The sequence below is a fragment of the Squalius cephalus genome (genome assembly GCF_949319135.1).
Source record: "Squalius cephalus genome assembly, chromosome: 7".
NCBI lineage: Eukaryota > Metazoa > Chordata > Actinopteri > Cypriniformes > Leuciscidae > Squalius > Squalius cephalus.
In genome coordinates this window covers 25,273,730-25,295,017 of record NC_137128.1, presented here as the reverse complement: position 1 = coordinate 25,295,017, position 21,288 = coordinate 25,273,730, and the positions used below count along the sequence as shown (strand labels likewise).

Genomic DNA, 21,288 nt, shown 5'->3' with positions numbered 1-21,288 from the left:
TACTGAATACGTTTAATCGGGAGAAAATTAATCATTAGTATGAGTCCTGTAAATAATGCCCCCCAAACAAAAAGTGGACTATTCCAAATAGGTGGCAAGTAGAAGTACTGACGGTAAAGTGAACAGAAGAAGATAAGCAGAAAGAATTACAATGGCACTCTCAATCAGTTATTTTGAATAAAATAACGCTCATAGCACGGTATATCACAGTAAAATGATTTATCGTATATAATGAATGCATATGCACATCAAGTTTGAACTGGGGAAACACAAGAAATTCCTTCAATGGTGTTTCCCCAAAATAGGTCTAGTCAGACAGGCAGCTATCATTCTAAAGAACGTAAAAGGCGTTACATTTATTAATTTAATTAAAATATTGTAGCTTTCTGTTATTTAATTCCGTAAAATACAGCGTGTAGAGCCTTACAAAGAGTATTCCTGTTGATATTATCTGGTCTCTAATAAAACGACTATGTTTAATGTCGCAATGATGATTTGCATGACCTTGGTCGAGACAGACGGTTCACAGCTCGCGCCCATAGACTGGCTCGCGCCTCGCGGGTTCGATTGCCGCCTTCACGAGAACGCCATTTACAAAGTATTCCTCACAAAATGCTGTTTTATTAGATACAATCCATGAAAATATACATATATGTTATGTTTTTAGACTTTTAATAGTCACTTTGCTATTTATGTTCACACAAAGTGTACCAAGACATTCCACCGCATACATTAGGCGATTAATTTAGCTAATTATTTTCGCAGGTTTCACTCGGAGAAACATTAGCCTGCCGGCTAACAGCTAAACTCGAGGGTTCACAGTAAATAACTCGCTTTACATCAGTATATTGTATTGCTTTATAGCAGCTTTATGTCGCCATTATCTATATTAAAGTTGTTCTTTTAGGATTTCAATGACACCTACAAGATGTTAGAGTCTGAAGAAGGCGTTTCGTCTCTGGATAACCTGTTTTATGACAGGCCAGTAATTCAGAAAGTGTGAGTAGGCCTTTACACATGATACCTGAAAAGACACACGCCAGATATCTGAGAATGAATGAATAAATGTTGAGAAACTGGTTATTACGTTTATAACAGCACTTGTCTATATGGCTCTGTTTAGGAAACCATTATGTCAGGGACAAGGCTCCTGGATCTTTGATGCTCCACCCTCATTATCACAAATACCTGCAACACAAGACATCCAGGGAGAGGCAGCACACCTTTCCTCATGTAGTGAGTCTTGTTTGGATTGAAGCTAAAATAAGGTTTTGGTAGTTTAAGCATATCATGTGCATTTTTAATCAACATATTTATATAATTGTTTGTGTTTACATAATATAGGCTATGTGTGTGTACTGTGTATGATTGTTTTGTATATAAATGCACACACATGCATGTATATAAGTTTTATTTATATATAAAATATTTATATGTATAAATATATATACAGTATATACATGCAAATATCTCTTATATACATGCATATGTGGGTATTTATAAATACAAAATAATTATACATAGTACACACACATACATATATATATATATATAGTCATGTGAAAAACAAAGGACACCCTTTCGAATTTTATCAGAACATAATAAAAATCATCTGGTCGTTAGCAGGCCTTAAAATAAGATAAATACAACCTCAGATGAACAACAACAAATTACATTACACTGTGTCATTTATTTAATAAAAATAAAGTCAAAATTGAAAAGCCATGGGTGACAAACTAAGTAGACCCTGTGATTAAAGGAGAACTCCGGTCAATTTTAACATTGAGCTCATTTTTTTGTACATTTGGAGTGCTGTCAATACAGAGAACAACGACAAAAATCGGTGTTGCCTACACCGAGTTATTCTATTTTTAAAATTTGCACCCTATTGACTTCAATGGGGCAAGTAGTAAGCCTGCTTTTTAGCCTCTTAACATCCTTTAAGTGTCATTACAAGTGCACAGAAAATGTGAGTGATTCCTTCCGAGTGAACACGGGTGGATCTGACTGCAGTAGATGTTAGAGATATTAATAAAAATGAAGTTAATTCAGCCAGCGCTCATACCTTTGTTTACATCCTGTTTTCGGTGGAAGGCCATAGTAATCGATTGTCGAGTTCACGCGCGTGATCATTGGTAACTGAACCTATGCGCGTGAACTCGACAATCGATTACTATGGCCTTCCACCGAAAACAGGATGTAAACAAAGGTATGAGCGCTGGCTGAATTAACTTCATTTTTATTAATATCTCTAACATCTACTGCAGTCAGATCCACCCGTGTTCACTCGGAAGGAATCACTCACATTTTCTGTGCACTTGTAATGACACTTAAAGGATGTTAAGAGGCTAAAAAGCAGGCTTACTACTAAGCCTACTAAGTCAATAGGGTGCAAATTTTAAAAATAGAATAACTCGGTGTAGGCAACACCGATTTTTGTCGTTGTTCTCTGTATTGACAGCACTCCAAATGTACAAAAAAATTAGCTCAATGTTAAAATTGACCGGAGTTCTCCTTTAATGCTTGTAGAGCCACTTTTAGAAGCAATAAGCTGAATGAATAATTTTCTGTATGACAGTATCAGTCTCTTTCATCATTCTGGCCCACTCTTCTTTACAACATTGCTTCAGTTCATTGAGGTTTGTAGGGCTGTCAAAATGGATGAAAAGCTAAATTTGAATTTCTTTCTTAAATATTAGCAAAATTCAAATTAGATTTGAATTCTAAAGGCAATACTTAAAGGGGTCATGAACTGCATAGTTTTATTGTTTCCTGGGGTGCACTTATAATGTTAGTATGATTTTTACTTAAAAAATTAGCACGTTTTTACTATTACTGCTCTCAATGTTAACTACTCCTGAAAAGTGATAATTATAGCAATGCAATTAGATCTGTGGCATTATATTAAGATCGTGGCATGAAAGGTTGCAGTGATGAGCATTGCATCTGATCTCAGACATGTATGCAGCGATCTCGTCATTGCAACTCGATTTCTGCACACTAACGAATGCTTTCATCATAACTGACAGTGCAAACACAATGTAAATAAGAGATTTGTTGATTATTACATACTAGGAGAAACAATGTGAAATTGACCGTTTAGTCACCGGTTTGATTTACTGGGGTCATAAGGTTGCTGGTGTCTTTCCTCCTTGGCATGGTGTTAACACACCTGAATGCTCCAGAACAGTAAACTGCCAAAACTTCTGCTTTTATAGAGGTGATCACACTTGCTGATGATCAATTAATCAAAGGCATTTGATTAGCAGCACCTGACTGCTACTTACCCTCTTAATTCCTATGGAAGCAGCAATGTGTACTTAGTTTGTCACCTGTACTTTTCCATTTTGGCCTAGTTTTTGTTAAATAAATAATGACACGGTGTAATATGTCATGCGTTGTTGTTCATTTGAGGTTGTATTTGCCTAATTTTTAGACAAGGGATTAAAATTGTCTGCCAAGGATCAGATGATATTATTATTTTAACTATGTCCTCCTGATACATAAAACCATAGAAATAGGGTGTCCTTCCTTTTTCACATACACACACACACACACACACACATACATATATGCAAAAAATACATGGTGAGAAACTGGTTATTATCGTACTTTCATGACAAATATTAGTAAACAATGTCTGTATCTACATTTGTTGGTACAGGTTAATATTGCTACACATTTTCAAATTTTACAACAAATTTCACTGCTAGTTTAGAGTGCAAATTTAATCACTTATATTTCTTATTAGAGATTGTAGTTACTCAAATGACAAAAAAGCTGTTACATTTTTGTTTCCTTATTTATGAAGATTACTCTCAGAGATCGAAGAATTTTCTGGCTCCAGTTCAAAAACCATTTCACAATCCTAATGAAAATGTCCAAGGTCAGACTGTGAAATCATATGAGCTGGAGGAATCTGTTTTGTGGACCCATGAACCCTCTAGAGAAAGAAATCAGGCTGTCGGCATGAAGGGTTTTGCGGAATCGAGGCCTTTACCTACTGCCAGTGCTCCTCCCTTCAAGACTAGGTAGTCTTTGCTGCATCTTGACTGAGTTAACAAAATTTGCTGGTGTAACAAGCAGTTCTTTGTTTTTAAAATGGATATTGGCAGTAGAACAATAAGTGGGTAAGCAAACTGCCTTTATTGTCCTTGTTATAAACATAGGTTGTTCAGAGCTCCCACAAGAAGGATATCAGGGAATGGTGAAGACGGTATCCCAAATCATATGATGTCAACAACAAATGACACTGGTTTCCTTGGTCAGGGTGCTATGACAACCAGCGGCCCACAGACTTCACGTGCATTTGGTACCTGTAGTCCCTTTATTGGCTTGGCCCAAACAGAACAAACATTTGATGTACCTGCAAAAACAAACCATAATCTCCATCTTGGTTTCGAACCTGCAGAATTTGAAGGTAATATAATACTATAGAACTATAAGTTAACTGAAATGCCATGACGTAGAGTTAGTTATGTGGAGCGGTCCATGTTGCCACAAATTTACTACATTAACCAGCTATTCTATCTGAAGGTAAATCTTTGTATGGTTTAATAAAGTAAAATATGCAGTTTGTTAGGGCATACGTAGAAAAACTATAAAAAATTTCCATAGATAACAGTTAGTGTTAGACTGAATATTTGTCCAGTTTTTAATTTTGATGCTGTTTTTAAAGGGTCATCTGGAAAAGGAACACTTCGCTCAGTCTCTGAAATTCGTATCCTCCTCCATTCAGCACAGCTGATAATAAATAAGTTTTAATTCTATTAAGGACCTCATGAAATCAGAATCAGACTTTTCTGACTTTTAATCCATGTTCATTAGCATTGAGCTTAGCTAAATGCTAGTGTACTCCTAAACACTGACAAAATTAACTTTTAGACAATATTCACATGAAAAAGATTCTCATCTGGGAATACAGATCAAAAAACTTTGATGATTCATGTTGCACTACACATATTTTTGTCAGATTAAACAGGACAAGTTCTTTGATATGTCCCACCCAAAGTTCCTGTTTCAATAAGAAATATAGGAAAACTCTAATTTCATGGGGACTTTAAATCATTCATGTAAGTCTTCTTCAATGTACTCTTATACCTTTGGAGTGTGAATGATGGCATGTTCATTGTTTTCCTTGATATATGTGTAGCTGCTAAATTCAGGAATGTGTTTAAAGAATTCCCTTACTTTAACTATGTGCAGTCCCAGGCATTGGATGATGTAAGTCTCTAGCATTTATATCTGTATAATATAAAGTTCATAAACACGGTATGTGGCAGATTATTGCTCTATTTCAGGTTCTGTACACCGATAAAAATTTTGTTGCCTGTGCTCCCACGGGCTCTGGGAAAACGGTGCTCTTTGAGCTGGCCATTGTTCGACTACTGATTGAGGCTTCTGAGCCCTGGCACAATGTCAGAGCTGTGTACAGTGAGTTACAAACGATAATTATTATTATTTAAGATTAATAGGATTATAAACTAAGCATTTTTATTGGAGACATTTTATTCAGTAATTTATAACAAATACTGTCTGACATTCTTTGGTTTATGCTTTAGTGGCACCAATTAAGGCTCTTTGCAGTCAACGATATGAAGACTGGAAACAGAAGTTTGGACCTCTTGGACTAAACTGCAAGGAGTTAACTGGAGACACAGAAATTGATGACATTTTTGAAATCCAGGATGCTCATCTAATTTTTACAACTCCAGTAAGTTGCCACATATGGTACAGTCTAGACATCAAACATATTTCCAACAGGTGTGAACGTTTTTTTCCCCTTAAAAGGAAAAATGGGACAGCATGACAAGGAGGTGGAAGGATAACTGTTTATTGCCATCTGTTCGTCTCTTCCTCATTGATGAGGTCTGATTTATTTACTCCCATGTGATCTGTATTTGAATATTGATTGCAGTGTTTTGTTAATTAATCCATGACATTTTTGTCTACATACCATCTCTAGGCACATGTGGTGAAAGACAAAACCCGTGGAGCGACTCTTGAGGTTGTGGTCAGCAGAATGAAAACCATGCACTCGCACCACCTAGCTGTAAATCCAGAATCAAAAGCATCTGTGAGATTTGTGGCTGTCTCAGCTACCATCCCAAACATCCGCGACGTACGTAGTTTCATGAAGTACCAAAGCCATTCAAATAAATCTGCTTATCTGTGTTCAGGTTCATTTAGATAATTCCTGTGCTGTTCTCAACAATTTTGAAGGTATCTGAATGGCTTTCGGATGAGTCAGGGCCTGCCACTTGTCTGGAGATGGATGATAGTCACAGGCCAGTGAAACTGAGGAAAGTGGTGCTTGGGTTCCCCTGTGGAAGTAATCAGAATGAATTTAAGTTTGATCTTTCTCTCAACTACAAAATGGCCAACATTATTCAGACCTACTCTGATCAAAAACCAACCCTTGTGGTAAGTGAATCTTTGCGAATGCAAATGTGTTGGGTTGTGTATTTTAAAATAAAAATGTGATATGATACATTTGTTTGAAATTAACAGTTTTGCTCCACAAGAAAAGGAGTTCAACAGTCTGCTGCTGTGCTTGCCAAGGATGCCAGGTTCAATATGAGTATTGACCACAAACAAAGGTACTATAGTCACATTACATATGATGTAAATATACTTTTCCATTTTGAAATCAATGAAACATTGCCACTTATATCAAACATTTTTGGTCTGGAGATTAAATCTATATATACATCAATATAAATCAGGGGTGTCCAATCCTGCTCGTAGAGGGCCACTGTCCTGCAGATTTGAACTCCAATCCCATTTAAACACACCTGAACAGCTAATCAAAGTCCTACTAGGCATACTAGAAACTTTCAGGCAGTTGTGTTTAGGCAAGTTAGAGTTATAGGACAGTGGCCTTCCAGGACCAAGTTTGGACACTTCTGATTTAAATGCATATTTAAGCATATTGTTGTTGAACTTCCAAAGATTTAATTGCCAGATATGAACTGTACTTTTAAGATTACTCTTGAGATGTGTACATCTCTTAGTTTAACTTTTCTTTTTCATAGACTGATGAAATATGCAAACTCTCTGCTTGATGCAAAACTCAGAGGTGTGTACAATAATGAGATTCATTCTGCTGTACGACATTCATGAATACATTGGTCACTGTTTTATAAAGGTAAACTATATTTTTTTCGTCTATTTCTCTTCCAGATATATTTATTTGTGGCATTGGATATCATCATGCTGGCATGGATGTGTCAGACAGGAAATTGATTGAAAAAGCATTTACAGTTGGTGACTTGCCAGTGTTATGTAAGTTCTGTAAATATATTTTCACTCATTTACTTTTTGATTGTTCATTATTCAGTACATAATGTATTATTAAACAAAAGCCTTCATAGGAAACCCTTTTTTTCTCTTATTCAGTTACAACCAGCACCCTAGCCATGGGTGTGAATTTGCCAGCCCATCTTGTAGTAATCAAATCCACATTGCACTATGTTGGTGGTGCATGTGAAGAGTACAGTGAAGCTGACCTGTTACAGATGATTGGGAGAGCTGGCAGACCACAGGTACTGCTAACAAATACAGAGCATGACTTGTTAAGTAGAGACTTCAGGAGGTCTCTCCTGGTGTTCTGAACTCTTTATGTGTATAGGTTGTAATAATAATCTAGAAATAAAATACATGTATTTTACTCAATTGGAAGACATGTACCTATCAAAACATACATATTAAATATAAAATAAGTGGCTGCTCCATAAGCACTGCAGCAATATATGAAGTCAAGCAATTTGGCTACATTTCACTTGGCAATGCAAACATAGAGCTATTACAGTATTAAGATTGAGACTACAGTACATGCTGGCTTTTTTGTTTTTGTTTAGTTTGATACGACAGCGACTGCAGTGATCATGACCCGGTCTCAGACAAAGGAGAAATACACACATTTCTTAAGTGGCATAGACAGCATAGAGAGCAGGTATATACCATCTAAAACACATTTTGTTCAGCCTTAGAGGATTTTTTATATTCCCTAAACATATGATATAGGCTAGTTGATTTATGTGTTATCTATGTATGTGATGAGTACAACAGAATTACTGTTTTCAGCTTGCATACAAACTTGGTGGAGCACTTGAATGCAGAGATAGTTCTCCACACCATATCTGATGTGAACATGGCTCTAGACTGGATCCGCTCTACCTTCCTGTACATCCGTGCTTTAAAAAACCCCAAGCACTACGGTAAATCCTAAACCTTGTCCACTCTAAAGTTATAATCATCAAAAGTGCTACTAGATGTTTTTATTAATATCATATTTTGTCACAGGTTTCCCCCCTGAGCTTGACAAATGTGGAATTGAGACTAAATTACAAGGTATGAAAAAACGATTAGCTGATTTAAATCAGTGAATCAGTTGGTAATCATTCATTTGAAAAACCTTCTAGACTGAGGAACTTGTGGTGTAAATACGATTTACACTGTGTGTTTCAGAACTGTGCTTGAAGAACCTCAACTCTTTGGCTTCTTTTAACCTGATTACCATGGATGAAGACATTAACATCAAGCCCACAGGTTACTGATAACACTCTTTTTCCCATAAAAAATAAAATAAAAGTTTATATAGTTCTCCTTTTCTCTTTTTATAAGTATTTTAATGACTCTACCAATTTAATATAAATGAAATATAAATAAATGAATATAGATGAATATAAATGAAATGTTCACACACAGAGATTGGAAAACTCATGGCCAGGTACTGTGTTGCCTTTGACACAGTAAGTCAGTTCAGTAGGGTGACTGGAACAGAGACTTTACCCGAGTTGGTAAGAAAGCATTGTTGTCCTTCTGGCATTTCCTGACCCATTGCTGTTTACTTCTTCAGAACAACATATAATGAAAGAAAAATATTTTTTTCTCGCTTTATAGATTGAACTGATATCGAAGGGTAAAGAATTTAGTGATGTGCAACTGAGAGTAAATGAGAAGAAAACCTTGAACATGTTGAACAAGGATAAGAACAGAAACACCATCAGGTCAAAATTGTCTTTAACTACCTAATTGTCATAGTTAACGTACTGTATATAGGTGGACTAAAAAGCATGTCAGCTGTAATATTTTCTATTTAGGTTTCCTATGGAAGGAAAGATCAAAAGTAATGACATGAAAGTGAATTGGTAAGGTCTTGCTTGCTATTACTGTTTGAATGTACAATTTATTCCATGGTCTGCATATTTGTTTATTTATTTATTTATGCATGCATTTATAATCTCATCCTAGTCTGATTCAAGCTCAGCTCAGCTGCATCCCGATTCAGGAGTTTGGACTCATACAGGACACTGGAAAAATATTCAGAAATGGAAATAGAGTCAGCAGATGTATGTTACTAACATAATCTTGTGTAATGTCTCTATTTAAGCTTTTATTCTGTCTGTCTGATGATGATATGGCCATGTAATTGCAAATGTACAATTCTTTCTCATGCCCCTCTTTACTTAGCATAAAATTAACAAAATACTGTTTTCGATCTCTGCCAGATCTGACTGAGTTTCTCAGTCATCACTCCAAATCGAATTTTTCAGCTCGACTCAACTCTTTAATTCTTGCCAAATGTTTTCGAGCTAAACTGTGGGAGAACTCGTCTTACGTCTCCAGACAGCTTGAGAGGATAGGTCAGGGAGCACATCTAAAACTTATATACTGTATCATCATTAAAAAAGGATAAGTGGTGACTTTGTTAATTGAGACAAAAGTGAATAAATGGAACCTACTGATTAAAACTGAGTATATTTGTTGTGACAGATGAATGTGTTTATATATTTGGAGTCTTCTTTTCTAGGATTACAACTCGCTACTGCTATGGTGAATGCAGGGCTTACAACATTCAGCAAAATTGAGCTGACTAGTCCCAGAGAACTAGAGCTAGTAAGCCAAAATATCCTACATATATTGTTTAGAAGTTTAAGTAATACATTTATTCATGATGATGTTATGATGTCCCTTTCTGTTATACTAATTGTACTGACACATAATTATTATTATTATTATTTTTATTTTTTATTAATTTTTTTTGCCAGATTGTGAACCGACACCCTCCATTTGGGAACCAGATTAAGGAAGCTGTCAGCAAACTTCCAAAATATGAAGTTAGTTTGGAACAGGTAACGTGTATATATATAATTACATTGGAGTCTCATACTTGGGTAGTTGACTTGGAATAAAGTTGTGGAAAGTTGACAACCTGTAATTTATCCTTATAAAATTATTTTAAATAGCCTTTTAAGCAGAATTTCAGAATTTCATTACATATTCACAGTCACACCACATTTAATATCTTTATGATGATTAAAAAAACTGCAGATTGAGCCATCATAATTTTAAAATTTCAGATATAATTTAATATAATCAAATATTTTTCTAGATTTCTCGATACAGTCTGTCCACAGCTGAGATTGTGGTCACAGTGAACTTGCAGAATTTTATGGAGTTGGCATCGAAACGGACAGCACCAGACCATCATCATGTAACTCTCATTATTGGGGACTGTGACAATAATGTAGTTTTCCAGCAGAAAATCATGTAAGATCTATGTGATTTAATAATCACTGGCAAGTTATCTTAAAAAAAGAAATTAAAATATGTAGGAGATGCATAATTTATTTTTCCAGGGACACAATGCTCTTGAGGTCTGGGAGCTGGTCAAAGAGAATCGAGGTGACAAGAACACCCAAGGGAGAGGAGCTTAGCATTCATTTGATCAGCTCTGAATATGGTCAGTGGCCATAGCCAATGCTTGGCAACCACTTAAACAGAATAATATTTGTTTTACATAAACATCTACATGTAGATTGATCTGTTCTATCTGATAATATTTTAGAACAATTAATAATTGTTGATTGTGTAGTGGGCCTGGACGTACAGCAGGAGTACAGGGCTTACTACTCAGGAGCAAAGAGGTTTGGACATGAGTCCTGCATCAGAAAGAGCCCTACATGGAAAGTGCAGAGGATTCTCGACACAGGGAAGAGACAAGGCCCTACGTCGACAACTCACACTTCTTCAGACAGAGGTCAGACTTCTTGACAACAACAACAATTTAATCAGACCTCAGATAGTTACAATGTTTTTGAACTAGACTTTGTGACTTCAGAAAATCAGTTGCCCTGTTTATACCTGGTATTAGCATCCATTTCACAAGCGGACAGGTGAGACACATCAAATATTTTGCATGGTTGTAACATGCATCTCAAAGACATTTTCTTTGACCACTTGTGTGATCAGATTGCAGATCTCCCCCGAGATGAATGTTAATACTAGATATAAATGGTCTGATTAATCTGCTGAAACTAAATGAATTAAATAAATGCTTGACTCTTTCAAAGATTATATTTAACTTAATGTAGGCATTCTCTTCATGGATCAATTTGCTCCAAACACGAGACAGTGCCATCATCTCTGCAAAAACAAGGAGCTCTGTGGACACGAGTGCTGTGAGTATGAGAGATTCTAGATGATCCTGGATTGTGCTGTCATTATATGGAGCTTATAATATGACAAAATTATTTGAATTTGAATTGTGTAAATTTGAATTATTGACAAGTGTAATCTAACAAAATTTAATATTATGTGGAATTTTAAATAGTTCTGAACTTGATTTCATTAAACGAATATTGAACATTTGAAATATAACGAATTGAAATGTTTTTATGGCTGAACATGTATTTTCAAACAGCTATTTTTTTGTTCTGAATTCTTAGACTGCAAATATCCAGTTTTAAAAATTACAGATTCAAGTTTTCAAGATGAAGCTGAAATTTGGAACTTAATTCAGTTTTCTAAAATTCAAAACATGGAAAAATCAGATCATACAGAAAGTAGGTCACAGGTCATCCACAGGGAAGAGTAGAGGATCTCAGAAGAGTCGAACGGAGCATTTTGGCTGCACTGCAGTAGTTTTCTGGCGCAAAAGTGGTGGTGGTTAAAGAGAAATCCTTGTATCATTTGTTCAGTCGTTGAGTTTAAGATGGGTTTAATAATTTGCTGGGTTTAATTTTGTTCCTCTGTATTCTGTTGCAAATTCTTAAAAGGCATTTGGAAGATATAATTCATGCTGTGCTCTGTATCTTAACTTGAGAAGCCAGAACCCCATTTACATTTAATAGAAAATATAATAAACCACTTCTATTACGTTAAAAATTATAAAAATGTTGGTAGATTTACAATGTTAATAACCATGGAAATGCGTCATTACAGTCTGTCAATATCTCTCAACAACACAATGCAATCACTAGTAAGACTTCCTGTTAATAAAGTATCTGGTAAGAATCTATTCTATATTAGCAATCCATTTAATCACATTACACATTAATAAACCACATTAAATAAAACAAAATAAGTGATGTCTCATGTCTCAAGCCAAGTAAATTATGGGTCATTGGGACAGGCGTCCAATCACAACTGACATCCGGAAAAAGAGGAAGTAACCAATGACATTCAAGGTTATTAAAACAGTAAGTACCGCCCCCCGAATGCCAAAAATAAAAGTGTTAGAGCGAGCAAAAACAGTCATTTCGCGGAAGTCATTTACCGCACACGCCAGCATCAGTTGTACGCTCAATTCTTTTAGGCATTGATTTGCCGCCATACTCTTCCCTGTGGATGACCTGTGACCTACGTTCTGTAAGATCTGAATTTTAGAAAAATCAATTTGAAGCTCCGAATTTCTTCTTCATCTTGAAAACTTGAATTTGTATTTTTTAAAAATGGATATTTGAAGAATTCAGAACAAAACAACAGCTGTTTGAAAAAACATGTCTATAAAATTCAGCCATAAAAACATTTCAATTCGTTAAATTTCAAATGTTCAATATTCGTTTAAAAGGAATCAAATTCAGAACTATTTAAAACTCCACACAATATTCAATATTGTAAGATTACACTTGTCAATAATTCATATTTACACAATTCAAATTCAAATAATTTTGTCATATTATAAGCTCCATATCATTAGTTATTATTTAGTTGTTTCCATCCAAAGTTGTGAATTTATGTGCAAAATTGGAATATCGCATAAAACTTTTGTGAATAAAGCATTGTTTTCATCTAATCATTAGAAGAGAACAAATTCGACACTTAATGATAAACTGGCAATAAATATCACACTAAGAAAACTGTATATAATATATTAGGCCTAATATATTATAATTATATATTATAATAATTATAATTATATCAGTCTGCTGGTTCAAATTCATATTTCCTTATCGGATATATGTGGGTGGAAACAGATACTGTCTGTGCTGCTATATCACCTTGTTTCCCTTTTAGGCAAAGTTGGAGTTGTTAAACGGGCTCAGTCCTCTTTCTCCTCATACCTTAACAATCTAAAAATGAGAAATGAGAGACTCTGTGAGACTCCTGTGAAACGTTTGAAGGTCAGAATTCCGACTATCAAGGGTTACATGTACAAAACTGTCAGAAGATATATGATTCAATATAGTCTAATAATAGTACACTTCAATGCCTAGAATTTATTTCTGTAAGATACACTGTATTGTGTCAAAGTCTCAATCCAATTTTCTTGAGTTTCCCTTTAGATGATGATGAATAATGGAACAGCGGCTGTAAGCATGCAGCAGTTCTCATACAAACCCAAACACACACTGCCTGCTGCCAAGAAGTATTTTGGTTTTCTGCTGACAACAAAAGTTGCCCTATTATTGTTGATGAAGTTGTCATTGTTGATATTGTATTATTTCCTAAAGTTGACATTCCTTCTTGTAGGTTTGAGGGAAGTCAGTGTTACACTCAAAGTACATATGAAATCAAGGAGTTAGAGGCCAGTTTTGTCACTCCACATGAGAATTTATCATCATACAATGATGGTATGTTTACTCTGATTCACATACACTCAAGTTTGTTGACAGAAAATACAGCAGTTACAGTGAATGTGAGGTTAGAGTTTAATTATAAATCTCAGAACTCTGATGTTTCAGTTGTCAAACTATTTACAGGTTACAATGACGAGCTTGGAGACGTCTATTCTGAAACTGGAGACCTAGCATTGGAACATCCTCCACCTTCTGCTTTACATCAAAGTATGGTACTTTAGAGCTTCTGGTGTTTGCCTCATATTGTTCATATTAATAATAATAATGGTGCCGTCATATTTTCAGGGGTTTCGCTTCACAGTCAGTTCAAGCCATGCAACGATGGACAGATGCACAGAGTTAGTCCTAATAAAGCCACTGTTTATTCAGTCCATGCAAACCCAGACCACAGTACTGACACTGATAACCTCTGGTCTGGTTCCCTGGATGTGACCTTTGACCTGGGAGTGAATGATTGGGATGATTTTGATGATGGTAACCTGGTTGATGCTAGTGAGGTGTGCTATGAATCCAAAATATGTAACCTGATGACAGACCGTGATCAACCTACAAATTATGGTTTGTTGGACTCATTTTATAGTCTTATTTTCTTTTCTTTTTAATGGTTTTTGTATGTCAGATATTTGTAAAAATCGTTGAAAATTGTTGTAAATCTGTAAAAAATTTAAATGCTAAAACTTCCTTGATGTTTTTTGTTGTTGTTTTAGTTTTGGCTTCAGCCTCACAATGTCCAGCCCAAACCTTTGAAGTCTTGCCACAAAGGTAACTGAAAATAGACAATTTTTCCCTCATTCACGTTTCAGTTCAGCAGAAATAAATGTTGTGGGGCTTTTTTAATATCACTCACAAAGTCACCCACTTCCCCTGATTAAAAGCTTGTTTAATAGGGATTCAAGAGCAATTATTCTAGGGTGTATTCTAGATCTCCTGAGCTATCCTTTGCTTTTGGCCTTATGCCTCTGAAAATATGATTACTTTTTTCAGGATCCTACCAATGGCTGTGACACCCCAGACTGTAAGTATACATAAATACTTTTAACATTCCCTCAAACTTTTCAAAACAAATATGGTACCATGCATTTTGGTTACTTAGAAAGCACACAATGATTGTGTTTCAGTTGCAAATCACTAGTTTTATAATTCATTTCATAGGCTGTGTGCTCAGAAATTTGTATGAACTCCCTCTCAAACCAGAGTCAAGCCAAAACACCTTCAGTCCAAAGAAGATTTGATTTCTTCTCAAGGACAGATGCGGCTTTAAAGGAAAACACACCTGTTAGCAGGTATTTCAAGAAATAATTAACTTTAGTTATCATATTACCAGTTTACAATGTTAACATTGCTTAATAATTGCAGGGATCACACAGAGGACATCAGCAATGAGACCAGTGTTTTTCTCGGTATGTTTGATGGCCTTTTTTAGAGTTGTTGTGAAGGATTCCTGACACATTTAGCACTGTGTTGTAAAGACTCCAAGATCCTCTGCCATTTGTTTATTTTCTGGTGTAAAGACGTTCTTGGTTTAACTGCACTTTATGGACAATTTGCAGCAAAAAATGTTAATGTGAAATAGAATGTCAAAAAGACAATGACAAAATAGTTATTTTCTTTTGCATTGCAGCAAGTTGTTATATGTTGGAGAGCTTTCTATCTGTTTTAAAAAGGCTGAACTATATTTGGATGTTCAATATATTTAATCTTATTCTTAAATGTATTAAAAATTCTTAATTTTACTAAAAATATTGGAAATTGATCTATAAATATCACATGAAATGAAAATAGATTGTCAAAATGGTAAAGTCAGGAATGAATGAGAAAAGTGTGTGTCTCTGTTTTTTATTCTATCAATGCACATTTGTCTTTTAGCAATTGGGTTAGGGTAGAGTTTTTTTTATTTATTTTTTTAGGTAGAGACTTTTTCCTTTCTTCTCCAGTCTCTGTAAATGTAAGAAATTGCTCTGAGCTAGGCCAAACAATTTAGCTGCTACATGTCAAGTACAGTTGTGGCAAAAGTTTATTATAATTCCAAACAGCAAATTATTTAGAGTGATTTGTTGTTGAATCTTAAACACCTGTGACATTCCAACCTTATCTAACCAATTTACCCATGTACAATCAAGACTTTTCAGTAGAGACATTAAAAAACAATGAACACATTTTTACTGCAATTATCGAAAACAGCACAGAAGAAATTGACTTCAGGTCATCAGTGCAAGGCATTACATATAGGCATGACATGATTTGGGAAAACGCCCCGCCATTAATTTCTTTGTTCTCCTTGGACTCTCTGGACATGGCACTCTTCATCTACTGTCCTGCACTGGGCTGGGGCGTTGTAAATATATCCTTCTCTCACATCAGTGTTGCTAAAATGGAACCATGCTAGTTAGTACATTTCAACTTAATGTGTCAGAGCGAAAGAAAGATAGATAGATAGATCTAATATTTAAGGTCTATGTTACGCTTTAAAATGCAGCGACTTACGTTTGCATTCTTTTGAATGCAATGCACTTCAAAATTCCTCCCAGGAGTAACAAAGCTCCTCCTACCCAGGCTATGTAGAGGGCGGGACCAAATGTGTACCTAACCATTCAAAACAAAGAAGACAGGAAGTGATGTGACCAGCACATAACAGACACCCGTTGAACATTTGCCGGTGGAAAATCGATGGTTTTTCATCTTACCTGGAAGCAAATGAATCAGTTCCTCCTTGGTTATTCACACATTGTACCCCTCCCTTCTCTCCATGCTTTTGATCGTATGGGGTCATCATGAAACTAGGCACAATTTGATCAGCATACACTGATGCTCCAGAAATATCACAAAGACCTGAAAAGAACAAAGATTATTTGGACCTCGTGTATTATAATGGGAATTATTGTAATAATAACAATTTAATCTGTAAACCTAATAGTATTTAATAACTGATAGATCAGTGGGGTTTAGTTTGTGAGTAATGTTTACCAGCAATGATAAACAGGATCCCTGTGCTTAGTATCAGTTTGGCCCTGGTCGATAACTCCATACTTCTCATTTTATGGCACTTAAAGCAGAAGAATCCGATGAAAACTGCGATCACACTCACTAAAATTGCTACTACCATCAAAGCTCTTGTAGCCTGAAGGAGTCCTGAAAAAGAAAACAAACGGAAAAGAAAACCCACAGGATGTTAGAGGGTCATTAGTGCCTTTGAGTTTGATTTCTACCTAGTTTTCATTGTTCGGCTAGCAGTTACTGAGCAGTGCACACAAAAAGAAACATTTGGTGAAAAAAATGAACACTTCTGGAACAAATTTAACTCTCAATGTTAGGTGCATTGAGAGGTTCAGAAATAAATGTTGATGTACTGTACATTTTGGGTTTGTAGAAAATCTCTCAATCTAAAATAAATAAATCCCAACCCACCTGAGTAGTTCAGATGGCTGTAGAGAGGTTGGCACTCAGTGAATCCAGAGCTTGACACTTCACAATCCTTCCACAGGCCCTTATAAGTGTAGATGGAAGTTACCTTGTGCTCCTGGTTTCTGGCGCACCAGATATCCATAAGCGTGGCTGCAAAAACTCCAGTCATACCGATGACGCCTGATACGAAACCTGTGGTCTGCAGCGCGGCGGCACTCATTCTGCTTCTGTCTTCGTTTCTCGGTTAAAGATCTGGTGAAGTTGATAGTGACAAGCGTTGAGTTTAACTGAAGCTGGACAGGGTGAGACTGCTTTTTATAGTGTGAAGGCTCACTTGCACACTCATAAAGTGATGCTTGTAATGAGCTTTGAGTGGTCATAGTTCCACCTACCTCTAACAGAAACATAAAAGGAGGATAGTCTGGATAGTCATAGTCTGTCTGAGCATTAACCAACACAAATATACCTGAGGTCACTTGGTGTGTAATATCTAAGAACAGGTCAGACAGGCCTTGAATTGCACACCTAATTGTTAGATCATATTGACTCAGAGAATAAACATTTAATTCAAGATTAATTCTGCTTTGCTTTTCTTTCATCTCTCTGACTGTTGCTCTGCTTAATACTTTACTAATACTGATGCATGAAGAATCAGCAGATGATGAAAAGAGGCTGATAACAATGAGTAAATAATTACATTTCTGAGGACAGAAAACAAAATATGAGACATTATAAATGGAATGTGCAAAAAATGTTTTATAGCATTTAATTGCATGTGGTAAGATGCACGTGCATGATAAGGTGTACAGTAATTCAATAAAATTATGAAAAAACAGTGAACACCTTCATGATTGTGCGTGATATTTTGCAGTTGTATCTTGTTTATTATAATTAATCATTTGGATTTGTTCCAGATATAAACAGCATATTCATTTTCAGCTTTCTCCGGAAATGTTCAGTTGGGTTTAAGCCCAGGCTCTGGCACAATCCTGTCTCTGAGCTCTACAGGCAGTTCTTTTGACCTCGTGGCTTGGTTATTTTTAATAAATTTACAAAGTAGATTAATGTGGAAAAAAAGCAATTTAAAGTAGTTTAACATAACGCAGCAACAAAACAAAATGTGAAAAAATTAAGGGGTTTAAATACATTCGCAAGCCACTGTATAACATAAGAAAAAGGTAAAAATATTACAAGAATCTTATGAGATGAACATTATAAAACAAAACTAAAGAAAGCTTGTAAGAACCATAAGATGAAGAAGATGATTTCCACCTGTCCCACCTCTTCTGTATTATTTCACCCATTACAATTACATATAAATCATTAATATTTTGATAGACAGTTGAATTGTAGGAAACTGTTAATTAACAAAAAATTAGGGGCTGTTCCCAAAATAACCCATACAGAGCTTTATTTATAGGCTAAATATGCATAGGTCTACATGTTACTGTCTAGAACATCAATATAAATGTATTACAATAGACAGGGCAGAGAGTGCCAAACTAAGGCAAACACACAAATGCAAATCTGCACTTGTTGAAAAAAAAAAAAAAAAAACGAACGAACAATTTGTTTGCAATTGAAAAGTTTTTTTATTGATACAATGTTTTTTTCCCTTTAGGATTTCAATCACAGCTTTAGACTAGAGGATTGTTGCCTGAATATAATTCATGAATCATAAAACCACAAGACCATAAGCCCATGAAGCCATGATTTACAGTTAATTTAGAACAGCTAAGGTGGTTTCTAACAACGCCCCAGCTGTTCTAAACTCATGCACGGCTTCACAGGGCTTATTGATTTAATTGACAGGTATGACTTCGTAATTGGATCAAATTAAATTCAAAGTCAAAATGAATGTTATGTTGTATAACATTATGTATACAGTAAGCTGAGCAGCTTTTAAAACAAGTGTTTTAATATGTCTATGCTGCACTTTTAAAAATCAGCAGTATTAAAGGAACACTTGATTTTTTAAAAATTAATATTTAATGTTGTTTTTGGCATTTGAGCATGTAGAAAATGTCTTTGAAAGAGTCTTTAACTGCATTTCCATTCATATAACAATTTTCAGGTAAAATTTCAATACACAAATGACTTCAAATCATCATGGCATTTGATTGTGTTAAAATTCATCTTTGGCTCTGAGCATTAAGTAATTTTATAATTTATAATTATTCCAATGATCCCATGGGCTTCATGAATCAATGAAAACAAATGTGAAATGCCAAAACAACTAACTAACTTACTAAATAGTAGGTAGGTAGGCTATCATTGTTCATATACAATTCATAATCAAAGTGTTGTCCATTTAATAGGCTAAATGTTCATGAAAATTTTGCCTATTAAGATGCACTTGAACTTAAAGTGAGAAACAGGAAAAAAATAGGCTTCTCTCTTTAAAAAAAACTTTCCGCGATATTAATCCCATCTTAATGCCTGAGTCACAGCGCTGTAGAGTTCACTGCAGTCTTGCTCATACCTGGAAACACTATGTAGGCAAGTGGAGGTGTGAGACTGGAAGAAGACCAGGGCGAACAGTTACAGGGCAGCAGGTATCCGGGGTTTGCAGGGGACAGGTGAGTGTGCGCGTACTGACCGGGGCATCCCAGACTCCCGATGCACCTGTGTCCACTCTGATAGCCTAAAGCTGGAGAAAAAGCCATCGGGCCAGGGGTTATGGCAGGTTTTTCATGTTGGAAAGCAGTATTGGATCGGATCGGCTCAATGAAAGGATGTTGCATGGACGCAGCTGAATGGAGAGGTCGTGGTTTGGTCAAAGTTGAGATGCTTTGAAAGTCTCGCTCGCTGTGAAGCGCTAAAGACAACAGCGTGTCCTTCCTCAACAGTCCTTTAGGTTTGCGTCTCGGTCGGTATTTGTAATCTGGATGCTCTCTCATGTGTTGGGCGCGAAGTCTTTTGGCCTCGTCGATGTAAGGTCTTTTTTCAGACTCAGAGAGCAACTTCCACTCGGCACCGAGTCTCTTGCTGATCTCAGAGTTGTGCATCTTTGGGTTCTCCAGTGCCATCTGTCTTCTCTGACCTCGCGACCACACCATGAACGCGTTCATTGGTCTCTTGATGTGCTCCGTGGGCTGCTTCACCATGTTCCTCAAGTTCATTTGCTGCTTTGCGTCACGGAAGAAAAAATGCTATAACACTTGAAAGTATAGGCTATTTAAATCATCTGTGGAAAAAGAGGGTTCCTCTGGTGAATAGAGATGAGGTCTGCAAGTCTATTTCATGGAGATGCAGCGGAATGAACGCGCTGTTTGAAGGGCAGGATTATTTCTTTGCAATTTACAGTGAAGTGTGTGTGTGTGTGTGTGTGTGTGTGTGTGTGTGTGTGAACGACCTCTTGGTTTGTGAGATATTTGTTTTAAATCTCTGTCAAGAGCAGAGAGTTTCAAAGAAAGCTTTGCAGCGAGGAGCGCGCGCTCTGACACATCACCACCTCGCGCCCAATCAGCGCGTGAGCGACATATACAGTTACAATGACACCAGAAAACCAATGATTTCTGCAAAAAGGGGACTCAATGAAATTAAAATGACGTTAAAGCTGTTTATAAAAGTTTAGGTAAGCCGCCGCCACACACACACACACACACACACACAACTTTGATCTTACACTGCGAGGACACTATTCATTGCTGTCCTTGGTGCTAATTACCACAAAAGCTGTCATAGGCATAACATGACCATGATTTTTTGACCATTTTTTGACCATGAAAGGCTATATGAATGCATAAGGGAATGTTGCTGTGACAATTTCCTTTATAGCTCTTTTTTCTTTTAATCACCTTCTTGCCTTGGTCAGTTCATTTCAAATGCTTCTGGAGACTGAATACATTTCTAAAAGTACAAACATTTCATGTTGTCAGTTAATTTGAGCTTATAAAACTTGCATAACTATGATAAAATAATTTAGATTATTTGATGATTAAAATCAGTTTTACATTTTTAAAGCATTTGCTTTTCACATCTAAACAGAATGTTTTTCTGTTTTTAGATATTCTTTAAT

The 21,288-nt window shown here is 35.9% G+C and overlaps 3 protein-coding genes across 7 annotated transcripts; 1 reads left to right on the top strand and 2 right to left on the bottom strand.

The window, feature by feature from the left end:
• The first annotated feature begins 364 nt into the window (after positions 1–364).
• Positions 365–15,678, top strand: hfm1 (helicase for meiosis 1). Of its 5 annotated transcripts, XM_079875257.1 has the most exons (41): positions 365–598; positions 766–821; positions 908–999; positions 1,124–1,236; positions 3,812–4,031; positions 4,170–4,420; positions 4,679–4,720; positions 5,153–5,223; positions 5,301–5,433; positions 5,562–5,713; positions 5,791–5,868; positions 5,966–6,121; positions 6,223–6,423; positions 6,511–6,599; positions 7,035–7,078; positions 7,183–7,284; positions 7,399–7,544; positions 7,860–7,954; positions 8,086–8,219; positions 8,305–8,352; positions 8,470–8,550; positions 8,710–8,801; positions 8,905–9,011; positions 9,105–9,152; positions 9,256–9,353; positions 9,513–9,647; positions 9,815–9,900; positions 10,053–10,136; positions 10,397–10,554; positions 10,644–10,747; positions 10,880–11,044; positions 11,379–11,465; positions 13,303–13,409; positions 13,572–13,654; positions 13,759–13,859; positions 13,989–14,072; positions 14,151–14,423; positions 14,573–14,627; positions 14,850–14,880; positions 15,018–15,148; positions 15,222–15,678. In XM_079875257.1, the coding sequence occupies exons 3-41, from the start codon at positions 929–931 to the stop codon at positions 15,286–15,288; spliced, it is 4,323 nt and encodes a 1,440-aa protein (XP_079731383.1). In that variant the 5' UTR covers positions 365–598; positions 766–821; positions 908–928; the 3' UTR covers positions 15,289–15,678. The 5 variants fall into 5 exon arrangements, with proteins under 5 accessions (XP_079731383.1, XP_079731385.1, XP_079731386.1 ...); XM_079875259.1 differs by having other exon boundaries at positions 766–999; positions 10,053–10,121; XM_079875260.1 differs by having other exon boundaries at positions 766–999; positions 15,060–15,148.
• Positions 15,679–15,863: 185 nt separating this feature from the next.
• cldn18 (claudin 18) lies at positions 15,864–17,565 on the bottom strand. The gene is made up of 5 exons (XM_079877585.1): positions 17,271–17,565; positions 16,830–16,994; positions 16,550–16,694; positions 16,350–16,448; positions 15,864–16,231 (listed from the first exon to the last, which is right to left on the bottom strand). Exons 1-5 carry the CDS (start codon positions 17,485–17,487, stop codon positions 16,126–16,128), a joined length of 732 nt encoding a protein of 243 aa, XP_079733711.1. The 5' UTR covers positions 17,488–17,565; the 3' UTR covers positions 15,864–16,125.
• Positions 17,566–19,710: 2,145 nt separating this feature from the next.
• LOC307161773 (transcription factor Sox-14) lies at positions 19,711–20,536 on the bottom strand. The gene has a single exon (XM_079876715.1). It carries the CDS (start codon positions 20,387–20,389, stop codon positions 19,712–19,714), a length of 678 nt encoding a protein of 225 aa, XP_079732841.1. The 5' UTR covers positions 20,390–20,536; the 3' UTR covers position 19,711.
• Positions 20,537–21,288: the final 752 nt, after the last annotated feature.